This window comes from Plectropomus leopardus, chromosome 2 (genome assembly GCF_026936395.1).
Source record: "Plectropomus leopardus strain MGB_pleo_1.0 chromosome 2, ASM2693639v1, whole genome shotgun sequence".
NCBI lineage: Eukaryota > Metazoa > Chordata > Actinopteri > Perciformes > Serranidae > Plectropomus > Plectropomus leopardus.
The window spans coordinates 33233337-33257001 of record NC_142177.1 but is presented as its reverse complement, the minus strand read 5'-3'; the positions used below and the strand labels follow the sequence as shown (position 1 = coordinate 33257001).

General features: G+C 40.2%; 1 protein-coding gene across 3 annotated transcripts in view; it reads right to left on the bottom strand.

Moving 5' to 3' along the window:
* The window catches only part of magi3b (membrane associated guanylate kinase, WW and PDZ domain containing 3b), a 181853-nt gene that overhangs the window by 36281 nt on the left and 121907 nt on the right, over positions 1-23665 (bottom strand). For all 3 annotated transcript variants that reach the window (XM_042509055.2, XM_088069105.1, XM_088069106.1), the window contains 2 exons: positions 11093-11212; positions 3202-3408 (listed from right to left, as the gene is read on the bottom strand). In XM_042509055.2, coding sequence (XP_042364989.2) covers positions 3202-3408; positions 11093-11212 — 327 coding nt within the window. The remainder of the gene's footprint in view (positions 1-3201; positions 3409-11092; positions 11213-23665) is intronic.

Genomic DNA, 23665 nt, shown 5'->3' with positions numbered 1-23665 from the left:
ACTTTTTATGGAAACGTGCCTCCAACCTGTTTTCTTCAAAAAAAAAAAACCTCCTAAAATTTTAAAGTTTTCAATAAAAAACGTCAAATTCTGAAAAAGAAGACAAAATCACCAGCATTTTTAAAAAGAAAACATGCATACTTTAAAAAACTGGTGGTAAAACAAATGCAAAATACAGCAATTTAAAGGTTAATACACCTCCTTTACAGCCAACATTTCTTAAAAAAATCATTTGATGTGCCTAGTGGGCATACATGAAGGGAGAGCTGAAACATGGGGAGAACTTTCATGATGAACAAATAAACAAAAACATAACATAACCAAAACATTGTCACACAACAACACATACTAGAGCTATGTTACGTCATCAACTACAGAAAATATATTAACTGTTATGTTACATTAATGCAGTTGAATTTATTTTCCACAGCACATTTCCATAATTTTTACTAGTTCCACAACTTTACAGGGCCTGGAAAACGTGACTGCAAATTCCATGACTTTTCCAGGTTTTTCATGACCGTAGGAACTCTGTATAGAGGGACTGCACTGGAGAGGGTGAGTGTGATAAGGAGAGTCCAAGCAAAGATGGAGGGAAAGCTCATATTTTCCATTAAGCTCTTTTTTCATTCGACCATAACTCTGCCCATCTATGGCCGGTCTGAGACCTCCCCGCCACAGCTGCGGGCTGTAGCAGAGCAGTCATTTGTGACTGGTTTCTTTCCATAAAAAGAACTCCTGGATGTCTGGGCACCGTTTTGTGTTTGATTTCAATATGACAGAGCAGTTGGGTAAACAGACTTTGGATTTCGGTGAATCCTTTGTACAGCTGAGCAAGCAGAGTTTGAGCCGTGACTGTCAAAACAATGTTTCATTCTGTAAAGAAAAATACCATTTTCAGCCCGGACTTGCCTCAGTGTTAACCCCAATTCTCTCCGCTGTAAAATCCCAGGTATGGTGCACAGTATGTAACCTATTTCTGTTGGCTGCTCTGAGCATTAAGGACAGATTTGTTCCTCCGAGAGCCGAGGAGTTGTCCTGATTGATCGCACTCACAGTGTCCTGCTCTCTGGATGAGACTTTCTCAAGGTGACCTGCGGTATTAGAAGGTAACAGTAACGGCTCTGCCAACCGTGTAGCCACAGCGCATTTAAAAATGTGTGTGAATAATGTAATGTTGGAGACAGCATGTCAGACGCATTTAGTCACTTAATAGGGCTTAGCAGCAGATCAGTATTAAATGGCTTGTTTACCCAAATTACCAAAAAACGTTTTTTTTCTCACTTAGCTTTTGTGATATCTAGACATGGGGATATGATTTTGGTTTTATTTACTCAGGTTTCAAGATATAACTGTTGACAGTCGGGCCTGTGGATTATCCACAGAGGAGATGCGATTATTGTCTAATCTGTTGACTATTTTCCTGATTATTCCATTCATCATTTAGTCTGTAAAATAACAGTAAAGCAAAAACAATGTCCATCAGAAGTTTTGAGAGTCAAAGATGCCTTTTACATTAGTAGACTTTTCCATAATATAAGCAAGAAAAGCATAAAGTCCTCACATTTAAAGGTTCTGTATATGTAGTGGTGTAATGTAGTGGTGTAATGGAGGGTACACGCAGGTATATGAGTATACCATTCTGACTGTTCACGGGATGTAAATGCTGTATACATATATATAAATGGTTGTATAAGCCATGTTTCAAAGGGTTAAATAGCTTGTGAAAGGTGTCTGAACAGAGCACAAGAAAACTAATGTCGATCCAGGTTTCAAAGCCTTAAAAAATGGACCCATCAAATTATGTTTTTGCTTTAAAAATGAAAAGTGGGTAACTGATTATCAAAAACTGTTAATTAATTAATTTTATGTTGCAAAATAAATCAACTAATCATTTAAGTTTAAGTTTAATCCAGAAATAAAGGGAGCACTGTTTCTGCTGATGTTAAGTTTTTGGAGTTTTTTAAAGCGAGAGGTCTTTATGTGAAGCCTGGTTCCTATTAACCGAGAGACGACCTGGGGACACATATCGGGCCGGAGCCTAATTATATTCAATCCACTTCGGTCATGGAGGGTCTTGTTCTATTGCCGCAGGTCTCAGTGCCAATATGTCTAAAACATGAGTGGATCTAATATCCAAATTGCAAAATTGAAAAACGAGTCAGAGCCATTGTCCTCTGTCTATTTTAGGTCTGTTTAGGTCAACTGCATCTGGATTAGTTCTGGCTGTCCTCGGGTCCCTTTCTTTGTTTGGGAAACTAATTTATAGACATTGGCTTCAGATAGTTTTTTTCATGGTTTTGTTTCAGATCAGGCCCAAAACAACACAAAATCTACACACCTCTGTTGTAATGTGGTCAAAATATACGGCACCAGCATCACTTTTTTCTGCTCTCTCTTACTTTTAATGTCTACTGAAGTCATTCTGCTGTCCTCTGCTCCTAACCAAGAGAAGAAAAGTTTTCATTGCAATGTTATAACCTTTTTCATATATATTTAAGAATACATTTTTTAAATTGTATGCAATGTCAAGTTTTGCCTGTAATATAGAAAATTGAATATTGAATATCGACATTTTTCAAGGTATCGCACTTTACCAAAGTTAGAGATTCCACTATTGCAGCACATTAATCTGGTTTTATTATTGCAGTGGTGTCAGAAATATCAGAGACAGACATATATTTAAAAACTATCTGCATTGCTAGATATCAGTGTTATGTTTCAGTATGTAGTATGTAGTAGTATGTAGTAGTAATTTTGTAATTTGGTTGAACAGTCCTTGCAGGTCAAAACATTTCAGTCTCATGTTCTTAAACACACACCAAAAATATATTTTTTAAGAGTTTGCACCTGTAGTTACATCTTCCTGTGTAACTAATTATCTTCCCCTGGAATCTAATTAGGAAATTAGTCTAAATACAATCTGATCTGGGTTGGAAAACACTGAGTGACACGTGGGACAACCAGACTGCTCTGGAGGATGTAGTAAAAGGATCCTTTAATGCCGTTTTATATGACAGATTGAGAAATGCTTGTACTGTAGAGTCCTTAAATACCCACTGGGCCCATCAAACGGTATACAATCTGCAACAAGCCAAAGTCTTTATGTCTCACATGAGAGAGCGACCTAATGTGGCAGTTCCACAACCGGCAGAATCTCTGCTACTTAACATGACATTTTGTGCTCTGACATTTACTGACCGGGCAATCCATTGACCAGCGGTGGCCTCTCATCATCATCTTCCTCCTCAGGGACTGCGCTGTCCTTCCTGTCCATCTTACTGACAGAGGTGGTGCGTTTCCTGGGGACCTCGCCGCCGTAGTCTTCATCAAACAGAACTTGGTCCACCAGGTCAGGCTGCACCAGGTTGGGCTCCGCGGGAGGCTTTGGAGTCCCATAGTAGTTACCTAAAAGAGAAAAGGATGGAAGGAGGCTAAGTCTTAGAATAATACAACAACAAACAGAAGGAGCCACAGAAAAGGCAGGTAGAGTGCAACACCAAAGCAGCTAGAATTACTGCCTCGTGGTTGTATAACTCTGCAAACCTGACAAGTTGCACTTACAGTTTCCATCCATGTTTGTGATAATATGAATGCAGCACAGAAGATTTATACAATCAGCACAGTTTCAAGGTCGGCACCCAAGATAAATTTAGTATCTGGCTAAATCTCTTCCTTTCTGTTCCTGAGATTTTGACTTTGAGTATCTTATTAGACATTTGTGTAAAATGTTATGATAATAAGGGCATAAATGCATGAGTTATGGTTAAAAAAATGTCATGGGAGGTCACAGTAACCCTTGACCTTCAACCAACAAAATTTTAGGAGTCTAAATGGTCATTTGTGACAAACTTAAGGAAACTCCCACAAGGCCGTCTTGAGATATCGCACGGAGAATGAGAGGGCTGCAAGGTCACAGCAACCTTGCCCTTTGACCACCAAATACTAATCAGTTCATTCTTACGTCCAAGTTAATGTTTGTGCCAAATCTGTAGGAATTCATTCAAGTGTTATTGAAATATTGTGTCCACAAAAATGAGAAGGATGCAAGATCACAATGACTGCGGCCTTTGACCTATGACCTACAAAATCTAATCAGTTCATCACTGAGTCCAAGTGAAGTAAATGTCAAGTTTGCAAAGGTTTCTAAAAGGCACTTTCACAAAAATAAGACAGATGAAGTCATAGTGGCCTTGAACCACCAAATTCTAATCACTTTATTGGAGAATACAAGAGGAGGTTTGTGCCAAATTTGAAGAAATTTCCTGAAGGTGTTCTTGAGATATCGTGTTCACAATAATGGGAATGACACACGTAAAACAACCCAAAAACATCATGCCTCCAGTCACAGGGATCTCGACCTTTGACCACCAAAATCTAATCAGTTTATCACTGAGTACAAGTGGAGGTTTGTGCCAAATTTGAAGAAATTCCCTCAAGGTGTTCATGAGATATCTTGTTCATGAGAATAGTATGGACTTACATATGACAACCTAAAAACACAATACCTCTGGCCATGGGGCTGTCTCCATCATAGAGGCATAAAAAATACAGTAGTGTACCATAAACTGTACAATATTCATGGATTTCATGTGAAGGAAGAAGACTCAGGCAGAGAGATCATCCACCATGCCGTACATGACTCCATCTGATTAAATCAGGTTAAAAATTTAATTCTCCAAATGTCACACACCAGCACTCAAGGTTGACTATTTACAAGTTTCAGAGGTCTGCTTCCTCTGCATGATTTTTCACGTCTCTTAACCCCCCGCTTTGTTTTCCCTCGATAACTGCACCGCAGGGCTGTCATGACTCATGTAACATTAAAATCACTTCTCTTGGAATTTGCCAGCAACTAATTACACTGATCATTGAATACAGCAATTATCTATCTCTCAGCTTGCCTCTTTTTTTTCCCGTAATGAAGAAAAACCTTGTGTTACGGATTATAAATATTCAGTGGGATAACTGCGCTCCGTAAAGAGAGGGGAGAGAGTGCAAAACTTTGTTAAATTATTTGCTCATTTAGCTCATGGGGTGATCCATCTATGTATGGCTGGTGAGCAGTATGTGGAACTCAATTTAGGCGTAGAATAAGTAATTATTCAACCTCCATTAGGATTATAAATAATGTGCATGCTAATTTATATCCCCACCATTTATTATGAGTATTTGTTTGCTAAATGCTGCTCTGTCAGACGTGTTTATGCAACAATATCAAATTAATATTTTGGCAAGCCATTTGTTAGGTCAAATATTTACTCGGCTCTTACAATAAGTGATCATCAGATTGAGCCTACTCAGCTAAATCAGGATTTATAATTAGATTAATTAAAGAATACGGAGATACCGCTGGGAAAAGGGGATTTTCAGCTATTTAATTACCCTCCATAACGCCATCTTATTTTCAGTTGGACCATGATATTATGAACCTTTGATGTAGTTAAAGCATGAACATGCAGACATCACAAATGCTGTAATGTAAAAGCAATATTTATCAACTGCAGATCTTTTTATAGCTCGGTACAAAGAGGGGGAGCGAACAACAGCATGCATGCCAGGAAGAACAGAGGGCTCTGAGGAACACATCACAGTCATTCCAGCAGCTTTACAGCACGATACAGTTACACCACAACAGCTTTTTTGATAAGTGAGCCCATTGCAAGTGTGGCCTCTTCTCCTCAGGCGTGCCAACTACAATACACAGCAAACTGGGTTAATGCAGCTATGCTCATCTTCCTCAAAGCAGTGGGAAGGTTGAGGAGGAGAAGGAGGATGGATGAAAGCCCGCCCCTCCCCCTTTGTCGCTCGACTCTGTGTTTACTAAGCGACACTCATCCGCATTTGTCAAAGATGGCTTCATTAACAGGGGTGGCACAACGATAGCAAGGAGAGATTGGGTCTGCCGGCTAATCCCCGCCTGTCTCCTGCCGCATGCTGACATTCATCAGCCAGACGCCATGTCTGTGATTAATTACTTACAAACATGTCTCTTGGCCCCTGATAAATGTGTGTCGCAGATATAGAGGTGTGTGAAAGCAGCACGTCAGTGAAGATTTGTGGCACCATTTGCCAGTATAAATGGAGGGAAGCCTCATAAGCTGATGAGCAGGGGAGCTTGTCCGACGTTACTTGTGATCCTCATGTCACGGGGGTTGATGAGCCGGGAAGAGCGAGCCTCCTCTTTCAAAGTGCGTGCGAGCAATTTCATGGTGATGGAATCAGCTGCCAGTAATGAAAAGACTCCTGTTGTCAAGGGCACTATGCATAAGCTGCACAAGGTCATGAGCACACTTGCATCACGGCAAGATCCCGAGCAGACAGCGACACAGACACGGAGCCACACAACCAAGCACCCAGGGTACCACACATTGCTACTAATGCATGAGCTCTGCACTCCCATTCAATTTAATCTCCAGGTCTGTTTTCCTTCCTCGTTAAAATCCGACTCATTATCACAATGGGGATCCCAAAACAACAGATTTGACGTGGATCTCCATTTGGCAGAATTTAGCATTCCCTGGTAGCAGATTAGAAATGTCATTTACCAGAAAAAAAAACCTCTATGTGCAGAATTTTTATTTTCCTGGCAGCTCTCCCTCAACTCTTGCACTTCACTGCACCGGACTATTCAGTTCTCATCCTGTTGCTCTGCTCTGAGAGAGTGACCCAACCTGAACCTCAGAGGCGCCGAGACTGAGGAGGGACAGAGAGCCCAGAAAGACTTGCTCTGGGCGCCTGGCGCAGATGGCTGATGTGTCTGCTTGGCAGGCAACCTGGGACCCTCCGGACCTACATGGAGCAGCCAGCATGTACCCTACCAATCACAGAGCAGCCTGGACCCACAGAAACAGTCTCACCCTGGCTAGTGTGCATGCGAGATGTGTCCTGACCTCTGATCAGCCTTTCTTGAGAGGATGTAAGGCAGGGGTGTCAAACATGTGGCCCAGGGGCCAGAACTGGCCCACCAAAGGGTCCAACCCAACCCGCTGGATGATTGTACATCTAATATTGATGCACTTTCTGGCTGAGAGGTGACAGGTTTCAGGAGCAAGTTAAACAGTGAGGAGTCATATAAAATGTTGCTTTAGAGGCTTTTTCCACCCTGACCAGAATACTGTTGTTATATTCAAAGATATTGCACATTGTGCAAAATATTACCAATCATCAGATTCAGTACAAAATAATCTGTATCAGACCTTTATCTTAAAACACTGTTGGTGGAACCCTATCGCTAAAGCACAGCTAAAACTTTTGTCCATTCAGGGGACAACAGAAATGTAAAAATGTGACGATAATTTGTGATTTAAGAGTTTCTGGACATGATAAATGGGGTTATTTTGCTGATTTTTAAGGATAACATGCTTTTCAAATCTGCTGATGGACTTTGAGGTTCAGATGGTATTTAAATAAAACAAAATACAACCATTTAACTTTATATGTCTCTCTCTTCTAAGCCAAATTAAGAAAAATAAGTTTTTCCCCATTTCCTTAAAAAATATTTGACATCCCCTTCCCGTTTTGCTGCATAAATAACAAACATTCCCAGAAAGAAAGGGTTACATTTGGAGGTTTTGTTATTTATAGATTATAATGCCATGGTTACTGATCCGCCCAGCTGAAGTCAAAGTCTGTATGTGGCCCATTACCTAAAATGAGCCTGACCCTCCTGTTCTGAGAGATTTGCATGCTCATGTATGGCAGGGTGACTGATGAGAGTCGAGCAGAGGGTGTTTAAGTTGAAATGATGTGTACAAAGCATTAAACGACTCCCATAAAATATTTCTAGGTAGAGAAAAGACGTTATACATGAACCATTAACATAACGAGCATTCAGGCAAGTCATTTGGGACTATTAGTGAGAACATTATGATTAGCTAAGAATCCCATTAGCTCAGTACCTTGAGTACAACTCAGGAGCTGTTCGCTTAGGAACTGCGGGTAATTCATAAGCTCTTAACGGGAGACGTGCAAGCCGTGCGACCTGCGCAAGAGAACACCTGACCTTGTTTATTTTCCCTCTTTTCAAAGAAAAAGAAAGGCTGCACTTCAACCAAATGGAGTAAATCCCATTCCTCGATCCAATTACTGCAAGCTCCTCTTTGAGTTCACTGTGCCGCTCAGAGATCAACACCCTGCCACAGTAGCCATGCAACTCTTGTGCTGACTGGGTTTTAGAGGGAGAGAGGAAGAGGAGAGGGGGGGCTGTCGCTATCAGAGTGTTCACTTCTCTGTCAGGGATAGTACGCTCAAACCATCCAACTTTTGAGAAGCTAATCCACACATCTGCACGCAGCCAAGGCAGCCATGCTTCCACTGCAAAGGGGGTTTTTCCACTGGGAGCTGAGGGGCTCAGCACGTCTCCATATCAACTCTCTCGCTCTCTGTTATATGCTCTTCCTCAGTTTGCTCTCCGTTTCTCCCTCTCTACCCACGGTCAACCTCTTTATAAAGGTGTAAATCCTGCCTGGCTCCAGCTCAAAGATGAAGGACAGCTCGTGGGCGACTTGGCAGCTCCTGAAAACTGATCTTACAATTCTTAGATGATCTATCCCGACACAAGGAAGGATGGGATTTATTCTGTGCGCGAGGAAGTGTGTGTGTGTGTACCTGCATCTCTGTGTGCGTGTTTTATGTCACCGCTGCCACTGTGCTACACGGATGAGGGGTGGGAAGGGGGACTGACACCTTATCAAGGGGATCAAAGACGGTTGGAGGATCCTGCTTCAACAGGCCCGTCACACGTTAGAATATGCACTTCGACAAATACACTGAGGCAGAGACACACTTGTGCACACCCAGAGGAAGCTACTCTCAGACTTAAGGCGCTTGCTCACTGGATGTGGATTTGACTTTATCTTTTAATTCTCCACCCTATAGGAAGCACGAGACGCAGCTGAATAGGGGCGAGAAAAATGCCGCGGAGAAGGTCCATTCACGCAACCAGAGGTTGCCTCTCAAGCATTTAGAAAAATCCCCTCCCATTTCACAGCAGCGCGGATTTGTGGTAAGAAAGAATGAGCTTAAAGAGAGAGGAAGATTATCATGTTATTGCTATAATCATTGCGCAATGTGAGAGAAATCCTCCGCTCCAATCCCCTCATGACACAAATACACTGCGACCGTCTGACTTTCCAAGACCTTTCTATGCAGGGCAAGTGCTAATGCTCCATTGTAGTGTGAGATGTTAGAAATGGTAAATACTTGGCCATTCAGCTGTTCTCAAAGCTGAAATATCCCTCCTCCTTGCATAAACGTCTCACTGAAAAGAACATGACTGGGCTTGTCTACTTGTTGCAAAATAGCAGTTGCCACTGACATGTTTACTGCAGACAGGTGCAGTTCAAATGAACATTTATAAAAGCGGTTTTTAAGGAGTGGAGAGGAGGGGGGTGCTTGAAATAGCTCTGAAAAATTCAAGTTTTGGATGCCTGTGATGAGCCAAAGCTCATTGTGAGAGTAGAGAAGGAGGAAAAATGAGGAGGCTGGTTTATTTGACAGGTTTACATGAGGTCACTATCAGGTGCTAAAGCTGCCTGCATGCTCACATCCTATTGTATGAATATCTACTGTACAAGAATGGACAAAGACATGTCGCCATAGACATATTCAGTCACAGAGGGAAGTACATTCTCTGCATTGATTAAAAAATGAATTAAGATTGCATTACACACATGGATGTGCACAAAGAAAACCTTAAACTACACACATGCATATTGCAAAGTCAAAGACACGCACCATAAATGTGCATGTGTACTGAAATCACTTATAGGGCAAACACTCCCAAATTTTGGAAGGCAACTTGTGAGATTTGTCTGTGCTAATGGTTTACTAGAATTTACAATGTAGAGGAAAATTTGCAACATTATTGGATTTTTGCTCCCTATTTGCAGCACACTAGAGAATTTCAAGAGACTTAAAGGGACAGTTCACCCCAAAACCGAAAGAACATATTTTACCTCTTACCTGTAGTGCTATTTATCAGCATAGATTGTCTTGGTGTGAGTTGTCGAGTGTTGGTGATATTAGCTGTAGAGATGTCAGCCTTCTATTCAATATAATGGAACTAGATGGCACTCGGCTTGTGGTGTTTAAAAACACCAAAACAGTGCATCTGAAAACCTCAGCAGCGATGTCTCTATCTAGAAATCATGAGCCAGTTACTCAAATAATCCACAGAGCTTGTTTAGAGCAGTTTCACGTAGGAACTTTTTTCTTCCAAAGGAGCTTTACCTGCCAACTGTATTACACTGCAAAAGGAAACGAGCAACTATTCATGGACGAGAAGCTCATGCTTGTGACAGCATGAGAGATGAACAATAATGGTGTCCTCCTCAGCTGAGCTGTAACGTTAGCTAGCTCGGTGGTGCTAGGTGAGCTAGCAGTAGATTCACTTTTCCTTCTGCACTATGATACAGTTGGCCTGTGTAGTCCGGTCAAAAGCAAATAGTTCCTACATGCAATTGCTCACAACAAGGTCTGGTTATTATGTTGAGTAACCGGGTTATAATTACTGAAAAAAGACATTGCTGTTGAGTTTTTCAAATGTATTTTTATTGGCGTTTGAGCACAACAAGCAGAGTGCCTAATCTGCACCTGCATACAACATCTGTCATTATCTGCTGGTTATTTCTGGTCCTTAAAAGCTGACCTTCAAAACATTTACTCTTTGGTAAATGTAAGGTTTATTTTAATCCCTGCTGACAAAAAAAGTTACAGCATTGTCCTGATTTCGACGGTATTTTCATGTAGATTTAATATAAACTCTGCCTTCTTCATCCCTCAGTGGCCCGTTGTGTCTCCACACAGTGTGGAGAAACAGAATACTGGAGTTCATCTGAAGGGCTGCAAGTATCGCTGCTAATCTGACTGTCACTTCCAACAAGTCTTTAATCATGTTTCACTGATCAATACATTTTGTCCCGCTTGTCACATTTTACTAAGGCAGGCTGTAAGTCACACTGGCTGTGAATATCGAGCTTACACTCACTCCATTATACAGAGCTGTCGATGTGAATCGTGCACAGAAATGCATGCAGCCACACACACATATGAAGGTAACTCATATTCTTAACACTGAGTTGACACCTACCGTCATAGGTCCCACTCTCCAGGAGAAGTCCACTCTCCTCCAGGATCCTGAAGTCTCCTACACTGATGAAGTTGTAGTCCACACCGGGAACCTCCCCGTCGCGAGGAAGCCGTGTGGTGCCTGGAGACAAAAAAAAGAGAAGAAAAAGAGGAGACTAGATTTAGCGCCTTAAGGTTGGATGCCTTCGCCAACCAGTGAGGTTACAGTTTAGATCCATGTCTGTCCACACTTATATGTAGCTATGACAGTAGAAAATGCTTCAAATAGGCTATGAATGTTGCAAGGTCTCAGTGGCCTTGACGTCTGACTGGTGACTACAAAGTTCTGATCAGTTCATCCTGAAGTTTGTGCCACGTTTGTAGAAATTCCCTCCAGGCATCCTTGAGATATCGTATTCATGAGAATGATGTGGACGAGATTACAGAGATCTTGACCTGTGACCACTAAATTTAAAAAAAATTCATCCTTGAATCCAATTGGATGTTTGCACCAAATTTGAAGAAATTTCCTTGAGGAATTCTTGAGATGTCAAGCTCTTGAAAATGAGACAAATTAGGTCACAGAGACCTTGACATTCGAACTGTGATCACTAAAATCTAATCAGTTCTCCCTTGAGAAGGGATGTTGGTGCCAAATTTGAAAAATTCTTTCATTGCCTTATTGAGATAATGCATTCACAAGAATGAGATGGACAAGGTCATAGTGACCTTGAAGTATGACCTTTGACCACTAAATTCTGATCCGTTTATTACTGAGTCTAGTGACGTTTGTGCCAAATTTGAAGAAATTCCCTCAAGGTGTTCTTAAGATATCACATAGACAATATTTGGACAGGTGGATGGACGGATAACTTGGAAACAAAATGCCTTTGGGCCACAGCTATTCCCGGTGTCGAGCCATGAAAAGCATAAAGATTACATGTTTTTGAAAAGAGGCATAAGTGCTTTTGGTTAACTATGTTACATCATGCAAGGTATTTTTTCAAAAGAGCTCTAAGAACTCTCACAGGTAAATTCATGGTTTCCACACAACTAAAGAAAAGGACATTCAGTCCTCTTTTTTAATTAAACTCTCTCTTCCTGTCTCAGTGTAGCATCAAGATGTGTATACAAGTGGCTGCAGTACATAAATAGTTTTATTTAGTTTATTTTATTTCACTGCCCGTAACAGTGTTTTTGTGCTCTATCTCTGAACAAGACTGCAGCACATTTCTCGAAAGGCTGAATATCTCATTTTGGAACAAAAAACCCCAAAAAGACCTTTGTGCCATCCTGCGAAAGATGGATAATTGATGAGGGCCTGTGGCATAATTCATTTAATCCTCGATGAGCAACTGCAGCTTCTGCTAACAAGTTATTATTGGGAGGTTCTTGATGTATGTAGTGGCTACAGCTGAAATGAAGAAAGCAGCCGAGTAAATTGGGGATTTGAAATATGATGGAGGCAATGGGTTGTGTAACCTCCTGGAGTGGTTTAGGTTCACTCAGTCCCACAGTGGGAAGCGTCAATGCAAATGACACGAGGCCACTCCGAGTGCAGATTTTGCTCCTGTGGTGAAGCCTCAGTCTATTTCAATACTGATGGGAGTATTTTTTTCCTTCCAGGATGAATATCCACAAGGCACAAATGGACACCAAATGATTACATTAGCATGAGGATTATGTAAACCATATTCCATGAATAAATAAGCAGGACCGCGCTACTATTGCACTCAAGGCTAATTAGGTGGCGTGTCACCAAACTTGTAAAGCCCATAGAAATAACCTCAGCTGGATGGGAGGCAGGACAGCACAGTTATTTATTGCATGGGAGGCTGAACAAAGCGCACAGTGTGAACCAATCATCAGTGCTACATTCCATGGCAATCTCTGTCACCTTAATTTACTGTCGCCCATGGTTATGGGGCAGATTCATTCATTCACTGGGCCTGGTGAATCCTTTTCAGGGTCGTTGGTAGGACATTTGGGAGAGAATTGGAGGAAACTATGGAGCTGGAACAATAACAGTAGGGTGTTTTTTGTTGCATGTTTTGCATTCTGATATGTGTGTCTTTTCTTCTTCTCTTCGTCTTGTACAACTTTAAATTATCATGTCATTGTGCTGTGTCTTTGCTCTGACCTGCCGAGGGACTGCAGGTGCAAAATAGCTCCAAGCTATAATCTGGTACGGTGGCTCAAATGGCAACATGTATGTTTCAAACTGTACATAGTCCCTTTTAAATAAAATAAAATAAATAAATGAATAATTAGTTAGCTAATGGTGGTAGTTTGTGACGCCATCAAATACATTGTGACGTGGACGGAGAATTCCTTTCAATTTATTACTGATTCGTTTTTTGGTGTGGAGGGGCAAGCACAATGTGATTTACACAGAATCTGCATGCGAAAGAGAAAACGACTCCTTTGAACACACAGACCGTCAGAGCGACATGACAAAAAAATAAGACTGCCACTGAAAAACAGATCAGAATTCTAAAAAAAGTACCCAAAATAAAATATTTCTTAATAGTTTGTTTCAGTGGACTTTTCTCAGTGCTAATTTTTCCTTTTTCAATGCCAAATTTTATGTTTGATGCCAACAATTGCTGTCACTGTTCTAGCTCCGTAGAAGGCTGAAATACACCCGCGCAGACTACCAGCCGCTTGCATGAGCTAACATAAATACTCATTTTATGCTCAGAAAAAAAACAACAAAAAACAGGCAATCTAAAACTTCAAATCAACTTGACGTCAGTGTCGGAGAAAATCAAAGCACACCGAGGAGCCCTACAGCAGCAGGGAGAGGAGACGCAAACTCTACACAGAAAAAAAATTATCAACTGAAGCCAGGAATATTTTCCTGTGAGATGAGTCAGACTCCTCCGCAACAGAATCAGAGTTTAATGACTGAACACTTCTTCACAAATTTAAGTAATCTGACCCTCAGTGTACCTGCATGGCAACAAACACCAGCTGTGTTTTGTATTGATTATACATTAAGGGAATTTGCTAATCTGTTTGGTGACAGTATACATATGTTGCACTGAAACCTTAAATAGCCCATTCTGGTACACTTAGTACAGCATCTCATTGAAACATGTTGTTGCATCTTCTAAAGCAGATTTCTTGACACTTGTGGAGTCTGCACCAATTAGCTGTGAAGCCGCTGTACAGATTGCGGTGGCCCAATGGCCTATTAAGTAACTTTATGTTGCCATTCCCTTTTGTTTTTCCGCTCTTATATTTTCTCGCTAATTGGACTGTGACAGCTCCTCTGCACCCGAGCAGGGGAGTAAAAGCAGTTTAAAAAAGAAAAAATACATCAGAGGAGCTTCCTTCCACAGTGCGCCTTGATACCACACTTTGTGTTACCAAAAGCAGTTGACATTGCATCGTGTGTGAGAATGCCAGCCTCTGCTGCTTCTCATTACTAACTTGTTTGCCTGCCCGCACTGGCTTTGGTCACTAAAAATGTCCCCTGTAGCCCAATTACTTGAGCCACAGTTATGTACCTGCCAAGCATCTCCCCGAGCCATCATCCTGGATGTCACACCGTTGTACAGTATACCATAAGACCCCTATTGGGGATCAGTCGCTGACAATATAATGAGGGCTTCCTGAGCTTTGAGGGTACATCCGCCTAAAAGCAGCAAATCCTTTATAGCAGGACTTTGTATCATCCTGTCGTACTTTCCTTTTTTCAGAACAGGCGTTACAATTTGGATATGGCTTCAAATAAACCGTTGGAGACTGGTGGTTCAAACAAAATGCTCAGTGTATGTCGAAAAAAGGTGCAGCTGAAAACACTGCACTTAATTAAACCAGACAAGAGAGGGGTGTGAATATAGAGAGGCTTCATCAAATAAAACAAAGACTTTCTGTCAGAATACAAAGTTAAACACAGTGTTGGTTAATACAGCAGGGGATGTTTTTGCATTGTGCAGTGTGTGTTACAGTGTGAGGAATATTTCAAGATTTTTGGGAATACACTCAATCGTTTTCTTTCCAAGAGTAAGATCAAAGAATTAATACCACACTCATGTCTAAGTAAATAAATATGAGGCTACAGTCAGCAGCTGGTGTGCTTGGCTTAGCATTAAGACAGGAAACAAGAAAAAAACCTGACTACTAGCACCTTTAAAGCAATCCAGAGTTTCCGCTGGTTGCCCAGCAACCTCACAATGATGAGAAGTAAGTCAAAGAAACTGCTAACACCTGGCTTTTTAACGTAATGCGAGAGGTTATAATCGGCATTCACACCCAACTCAAATGACTGTGCAGTAGTCACAGGTTTTTACCGCCTCTGACTTCGATCTGCATTCATGGAAACACAACATCTGGGTTAATGGGCTATTTTTAGCCCCCTTTAAAACCTGAGCAAATCGGCATGATTTCTTTCAAAAACATGGAAAGGCAATGGCAATTTAAGGCAACTTAAAAAAATAAACAACCCAAAAAAGTAGCCAGAAATTTGCAAGAAGTGGCAAAATATTACCTGAAATTGGCAAAAAAAAAAGAAAAAAAAAGAATGTGAAGTAACAGAACAAAAGCAGAAAATGACCTGAAAAAAAAGAGCTAAAATAAAAATTAAAAAATAAATAATAATAATAAATAAATATGTAATTATAATCATTATACATATAGTTTTCTTAGTATTTTTCCCTAGCTCTAGAGACCAAAACAGTTTTTTGTATCAGACTGTAAACATGTTTATTTCTGTTGTAAAGTTTGGGCATTTTCTGGAGCCAGCCTCATGTGGCCATTGGAGGAACTGCTGTTTTTTTGCGCTTCAACACTGGCTTCACTTTCAAACTCCCTAGGCTGCAACAATTTTAGATATAAACGAGCTTTAAATGTGCTCTGTGAATTTCTCGACAGAGCATGTTTCCATCTTTATGCTAACCTAAGTTTTCCAGCTGCTGGTCGTAGCTTTGTATTTAGGGGCCAGACATCAAACTGCTTATCTAACTGCAAGAAAGCAAATAAGCCTATTCCCCAAAATATCAAAACTATTTCTTTAATGTTATGGCCACGCACAGTGGTGAAAGCCATGTGTTTACATGTGTCTGTGTGTGTGTGGTGCGAGTGTGTCTTTCTCTCCTGGACTGAAACAAATTGTCACTTTAGTCTTGCAAGGTCTTACGCCTGTGCACTGCTGAGACCTATTTTTCCAACCGTCTGGACTGAGAGGATGTCATGATGGGAACATCAGAGGTAGTCAGTCAGAAATGGCAGGCCATAAATTTAACATGGTGATTTCGTGCATAGTTTTATGTTGGCACTTCAAAAAAAAAGAAACAAAAAAAAAGGCTTAGGGCTCTGCTGTCGAAATGGTGAGAAAGAAAAGAGGGAACAAGAGAGGAAAGAGGATCACTACAAAGTCTTTTGGTCCTTTTGTGAAGTGCTTGCTTTTTAGATACTGAGGCTCACTCTGTCATTTGACTCACTCTGCTGTTGTCATGTTGTAAAATAGAGAATAGTAATAAACATTTAACAAAAAAAATCATTTTTTTTAAACCTAAAATGTAATATTAACCGACCATAAAATAAACTTGATCAAAAATGACACATCTCCTGGCCGGTGGCCATTTTGCATTCAGCCAAGCTTGTTGTTGCCATATGTAGTAATATGATGTCAACATGTAAAAATTTTGCCGTCATTACAATGTGAAATTTTTTTCATCAAAAATAAAAACTATACCGGTATCATCAATGATATGATATGGCACACCCCATCATTCATATCATTTCATCACTGCATTTCTATGACTGTGTACCTACAGTGCAGTGTGGGTGTGTGTGTGTGTGTGTGCACGCATTAGTGAGAAAGAGAGTCTGTGTGTGAGATCAAACTCTTGTTGCCCATCTCTGATCTAAGCGGGGAGCCGAGGGACTTCATGTGACCCTGAGCTCTCCGTCCTCTTAGAAAAATCCCCCTCCTTTTGTCCTCCACTGAGCTCTTGAGAGCCTCCTCCAGCGTTTTCGTAAGAGTCCAGATGACACGTAGCCCGTCCCAAGACCCAGCGATGGAGACTCGGGGATTTAACACACACAGACAGAAAAGAGCTCTTTGTCTCTCTGCTCCTCACTTTCCTCTCCTATCCCTCCATTACACACCATACTTGCTGCCTGTCTTTCTTCTCTCTCTCTTGCTCTCTCTCTTTTATTTTAACTTGATCGTTTCAGTTTCATAACTGGCCTAAAAGTAGAAACTAATACTTTCATTATGGCACCAAAGTGCGGCGGCTCAGCAGGAGTGACCCTGTGGCGCTGCTCGGACACACAAACAAGACAGATCAGCTGCAGTTGTATGAGAGTACAGCAGCGTGGATGCTAGTTAAGTGAAGTGGCACGTTGGCACAGCGACACAAACCGCCTCTGCTAATCCTTTTGCTGTCTGCCTGATTGTCGCACACATTCTGGGTATACCAATCCAACTTCAGATTTGCGTATTTATCATATTAGCATATCTTATTATCATAATTTGTGATATTCAACACCGTCAAAACTGTTTTGTATTGTAATTTTGTGGCAAACCACTATAACCTGCCTTGTACACTTCGACCCAAAATATTGATTTTCCACAATGAGAAAATCATTTCTCAAGTTCTGGTGCCAAGAAGATGAAAAGTCAAACATGTGCACCACGATCAAGGGCGAGAGAGCAAAATAACTGCGGTAAGAGCAGGGAGATGAAGAGTGAGTTTTGGAAGTTGAGAAAAAGCAACAGACAAGCTCATTACTCAGCAAACACCTTGTCTTGTGCCTGATTTTCACTGCGGTCCACTGTGGTGAATGTCAGTCTGGAAGGTTGTCTGCAGGAGTATAATACAAAATTGAGCTGGCAGTGTAGGCACATCTTACATTTGTATGTACAATTCTTGAGCAAGGCCTGGGTTTCCCACACAATGATTTATATGAGGCAGTCACAATTAAAATACCTACTGCCACAAATTGATTTTTTTATTTTTGGAGCTGGAGGGGACACAGAATAATAAAAAGGGACACACGTGCATTTAAAACAAAAACCAAAACCCAGAAGGTTAACTGTCATTAACATCATTGGATTAAGTAAATATTCTAAATATTTTTGGGGAAATATGTGTATATTTTGTGTGTTGATGCTAAAAGCAGGGCTTAATTTTATGCCATCTTAATGCACCTTATATTTAAATGTGACTACTAAACAGAGAGATTTTTCATTTAAATGGTAAAATAAACAGACCTGCAGATTTATTCTATTACTTCATCTGTTTTGTCTGCTGCTTTTTGCAGAGGCCAATACCCTTAAATTGCTTTTGCTTGGCTAAAATTTCTATTTTCTTCTATTTTTACACTTGTCATGGAAGGAAAACCAACTTGAAAACATGATGAAGGCTGCAAACAGGAAGAAAAGAAAATTAGGGTGAACCAAGATAAAAAAAATAAATAAAAAAATAAAAGCAGGCAGGGGTAATTGAAACAGAGAAAGAGCCAAAGTGAAACAGAGAGGGTGAAAGATGGGAGACTGAAAGCGAGCGAGTGAATGATGGAGGTGCCGTCACTGTGCGAGTCCTGGTCTCTTGCTCATTAAGACAGTAATTCAAGCCGGGGATTAGAGAGTCAGACTCATGCAGCGAGCCCACTGGCTGCTGATGATGAATGGTGGGTGCGGGCCGTAAAACCTCAACGAATGCCAGTATCGTACATGAAAAAAAAGAAGTCATGTTTGCATGGTGGTAGTTAAAAGAGTTGAGACATTTAGAGCATATCTATGAGTCTGAGCTGGGATTGTCTGCACGTAGCTCTCACCATTGAGGTGGCTGAGCCGGTGGCTAGCAGCTAATGGTGGTAACAGCATGAATATTGTTAACAGCGGCAAGAGTGTTAACAGCAGTCCAATCACCAGGAAAAAATGTTGGCTTAGTAGGTTTTTGCAGACCATGGATTTATTACATTTGTATGATTCATTCGATGATGTTGTCCAGATCACATGTATGAGTTGAATTTCTCATCAGGAGGAGGAAATTGTTGATGGTGTGTCACCTACAGTCAGCTGGCAAGCAGCAGACAGCAGCAGATGTCAGTAAAAAAAATGCAGGTGTTTTTTAATGACACTGTGACAATGTCCAGCTGTGTTTTAAGTGACTATATTAGCTATATTAAAGAAAAAAAATCAAAAATTTGATCGAATACAAATCAAGATTTTGTTACTGCACTGCCTATTTCACGTTTTAAGAAAGACATGTTGGTGACTGTTTAGCTGTAAAATGTTGCTGAGAGTTTTTGCACACCGTGACACAAGTCATGACACAACTAAGCATCACCCACCAGTCAGACCAACTTTGTATTTATTTAACATTTATTTAACCACAGGTTGGTCCTATTGAGATTAAGAATTTCTTTTTCAAGGGAGACCTGGCCAAGACAGTCAGCAGTGAAAAGACAGAGTTGCAGATAAAGACACAAAGGCAGACAAAATACAATTCACAAGCACTAAAATTTGCATTAAAAGAGAACAATCTAGGAGTCAGTTGTACAACCAGGCAGGCAAAAATATCGACATCCAATAGACTCTATTTTTAGGACCTTCATTTTAGATTTAAAGACATTTAACGACACCAGCTCTCTCAGTTTCAAGTTATCCTGCAACAAATTCCAGGCTGAGGATGCAGAATACCTAAAAGCCCTAAAGAGGAGGTCCTAAGAACGCAATGAGTACTGTCCTGTACTTCTTCGCATGATAAAAACACAAAGGTACTGTGGGAGCAGACCAAGAATTGTCTTAAATATGAAGGTGTCACCAGAGCAGGCCATCCTACTAAACAGTACGCTAAAACATGTTTCTAGAAACATCTGAGGTGAGAAATGAGCAAAGCAGTAAAACGATCTTGATTATATTTCAGCACTGCCTTGTTTGACAGTTTGAACACAGTTCCACAGTCTTGCAGTTCTGTCATCTTTGGTCCACCTCAAGTGTCTTCATAAACTCCAATTGGTCCAGAATTCAGCCGCCTGTATCGTTAGCTCAGCTCCCTCCATAGATCATATTAGTCCTGTTCTTCAGCACCTTCACTGGCTTCCTGTTAAATATCGATTTCAAGATTTTGCTTCTCACCTTTAAGGCCCTTTATAACTTAGCTCCTTTGTATCTGTCTGAGCTCCTCCATATCTTCACACCTTCCCGTACAATCCAACTCACATCGCCATCTGCCTACTCGACTACCATGGGGTCTAGAGCCTTTGGCCGTTTTGCCCCATTTTTGGCATATTCAGTCCAATCTAGTGGTGATACACATATTTGCACCGATGATGACTTTTCAATGAAGATTTTATACCTAGCTATTATGATTACAATTTCGTCTTGTTATTTTCTAAACTTATCATTGTGTATTACTGATTTGTTTGAATTTCTGATTTATAAATCCACTGCTGAGGGTTGTTTTTTTTAACTGTGTCTTATTATATGTCCTTGAATACTTAGAAAGGTGCCCATAAATAAATGCATTATTATTATCATCAGCTGCATTAGTGACTCCTTGGCTCTGACTGGTTGTTTTTGTTCAGCTGCAGTGGACTCTAGCAGTTAAAAGCACGATGATGGGGGCAAGGAGCATGACTTTTTAAATAGACTATCTGCACCTATGTGTGGATAAAGTGATCATTTCAGCGAAAATGACGAGAAGTAATTTTTCTAAAAGGTACCAACTGCATATTTAACCAATGCCTTAGTAAAACATAAAATTGGAAATTTAATTAAAGTTTCAATATATCTGCTACCCATAAAACAAAACTGGGTGGGGGGTGGCGTACCCAGCTGTGATGCTCTGCCAATATTTTTAATTTTGTTGGTGCAAAAGACAAAACAGAAAGTGTAAAATATTGGTGGATTAACTGGTAAAACCATGGTATGATTTGGAGAAATTATCAAAGGACATACAAAGGAAAACAAGGAGGAGCAACAACAACAAATGAAAAAAAAGGCAAAAGAAAAAGGGGTAAAATAAGGATCCAATAAGTCAAATAATTATATCTTACAAAAGCAGTTACATTTAGAAAATTTTGTTTAATATGGAAAACTTTGGCACCACTGTTTATGTATGTGATTACATTTGTGTTAAAGGAGAAAAACAATGAGATTAAAAAAAAAAAAGACTAAAATGATGAAAAATAATATAATAACAATTTAAAAAAATAATAATGAAAATAACAGTAATAATAACAATAGTACAAATAGCTGTAACTGCTGTATAGGTGCAGTGCAAAGCAGCAGCAATAAGTAGAAAAACTAAAAAATAAAACAATTGTAGCTGTCATGTAAGCGCAGTGTAAAGCAGCAGCAATTAGTCAGTAGGAAACACACACAGGGACATGACTACACGCGTCGCCTGCCGTCTACCACAACAAAGAACAGAGAAGCTCAGATTACAACAAGCACAAATGGAGAGTGACTTCTTTCTCTGCTCAGGACAACACTACTCCACCATATTATCCTTAGGAAGAGAAATCACTGATGAGTTTTGAAAAACTCTATAATCATCTTTTGTCCATCCACTCAAACTGCCCTGAGATACTCCAAGCGCAATTCAGCTTTGAAAAGAAAAATTCAATAACACTTCAAATTGAACTCGATGGCCCAGGAAACAGCAAAGCTCACAAGGTAACTGACAGGTATATGAAAGAAAGACGGAGAGTGAGTGAAGGAAAAAAAGAGGAATTGGTGGGGGGGCTGTAAGCAAGATATTCCTTCCCTTCCAAGATGAGAAGAAAAAAAAAACCCAAAGAAATTAAATATACATGAAAGGTAAGCAGCTTACTTCCTAAAAAATTTCACACTTGTGCATCCGAGTCTCCTCCGAACAAGACAGAGAGCAACTTCCAGCCTTTGGGGAGTGGAGAGCAGAGATGCTGCTTGTTTGTGACAGTGCTGTGCCTAAGAGTCTGTCATCGCCTCAGGAGCAGTCGCTCTGCATGTGACTAAAACCTTGACTACACTCAATTATGGCGCTCCTCTGAGCAGTCTTCAACAGGACATGGGAAATATTTAGGCCGAAATATCTGTGTGAACATCATCACAGTTTCAGGATTACAGATCCTGCATCACAGTCGTGTCTCCTGTTGAGGCAATTTCTTTTCCACACGTCATCTAGCGCTTTACAAACGCATCGCAATATCTCTTTGAACATCAGCAGAGTGTGTCAGAGAGGAGACGGCTTAAATTCAGTTAGCTGCTCAGCCCCTCATAATAAATGGAATATAAATTACCTAGCCTTTCTAAGCTGATAATCATCTTTGTGTATAAATGGAAAGTCGGAGTGTAAAGCAGCAACAGTAGCAACAGACAGATGCTGTTTACTTGAAAAACAAAAAAAGGATTTCCAAGAAAATTAAATTTTGAGGCTTTTGCATCATTGTGCCAAATAACCTGCATTTCCACAACCCACACAAACCTTAATCTGGATATTAATTTCCACCTTTACTGTACTAACAGCCGTGTCACTCTAATTTTGGTAATTTCCATGCTTTCATTAAAAAAATTACAATATTGAACCAGATATAAAACCCAACCCAAGCAAATACAGAGACGTCAGGCTGTGATGTGAAATGTGTTTTTTTTTTTTTTCCCCCAGATCTCCTGGAAAGTGACATTTCGAAGATGCAGATGATTTTGTCGGCAAGGCAAAAATAAATTGTAAATTACTTATCCAGTCCAAATTAATTCTATCCGGTAATTATACAGACTATTAGATCAACAGCTGTTTTGCAATATTAATATCAGATACAATTTAAATGATACACAGGAACTCACATGCACTAACATGTACACATGGCTGGACCAGCTACCATAACAAAAAACCGAGAAGCTCGAGTTACAGCACACACAGAAGGAGCATGCTTCATGCTCTACTTTAGACGCCATAATTCAACCATATCTTTATAAATTGTTGTTTGTTGCCATATCTATGTTCTGAATGTCATATACAGTTCCTTTAAAGAAGACCTAATATGATTTTCCTTATTTTCTGTCACATAGTCTCGGCTATATAATGTTACAATATCTGATGTTCATATTAAATGTGGCGAAATTTTGAAATACTGAACGTGTAAGTATGAAAAAGTAACCTCTGAAGCAGAAACTTCAGGTTTCAGACCATTCTAGATTCTCAGTTCTTTTCTTACTGTGGCTAAAAGATGATGTTTGAATTTAACATTTATTTATATGGTCATTTGCTCTAGGCAGTAGGTCTACTGCAAATGTTTACAGTATGTAGCCTATGCTGCTACATGCTCCACATCACAGAAACATGTAGGCTAATTGACAATGTTGTAAATTGTTCCCCAATTTCCAATCATATTCCTGTTGGAACATGCCGCGTTTTGCATAAGTTTGTCCAGAGATTTTTAACTTAGAAATAGTGCCACTGTTCTCCATTGCAGCCATTTCCCAGTTGCAAGTACACTGCTAAATGTAGTTACAAGCTAACACCTGGAAAACATTTAACCTTGGTTGCCAATGTCGTAAATGTCTCCCAGATTTTGGTCCATAATACTGCAGGGACATGTCTTAATTGTATTTTAAGCTTTTACTGGTGATTTTGAACTTCAAAAAGTGCTG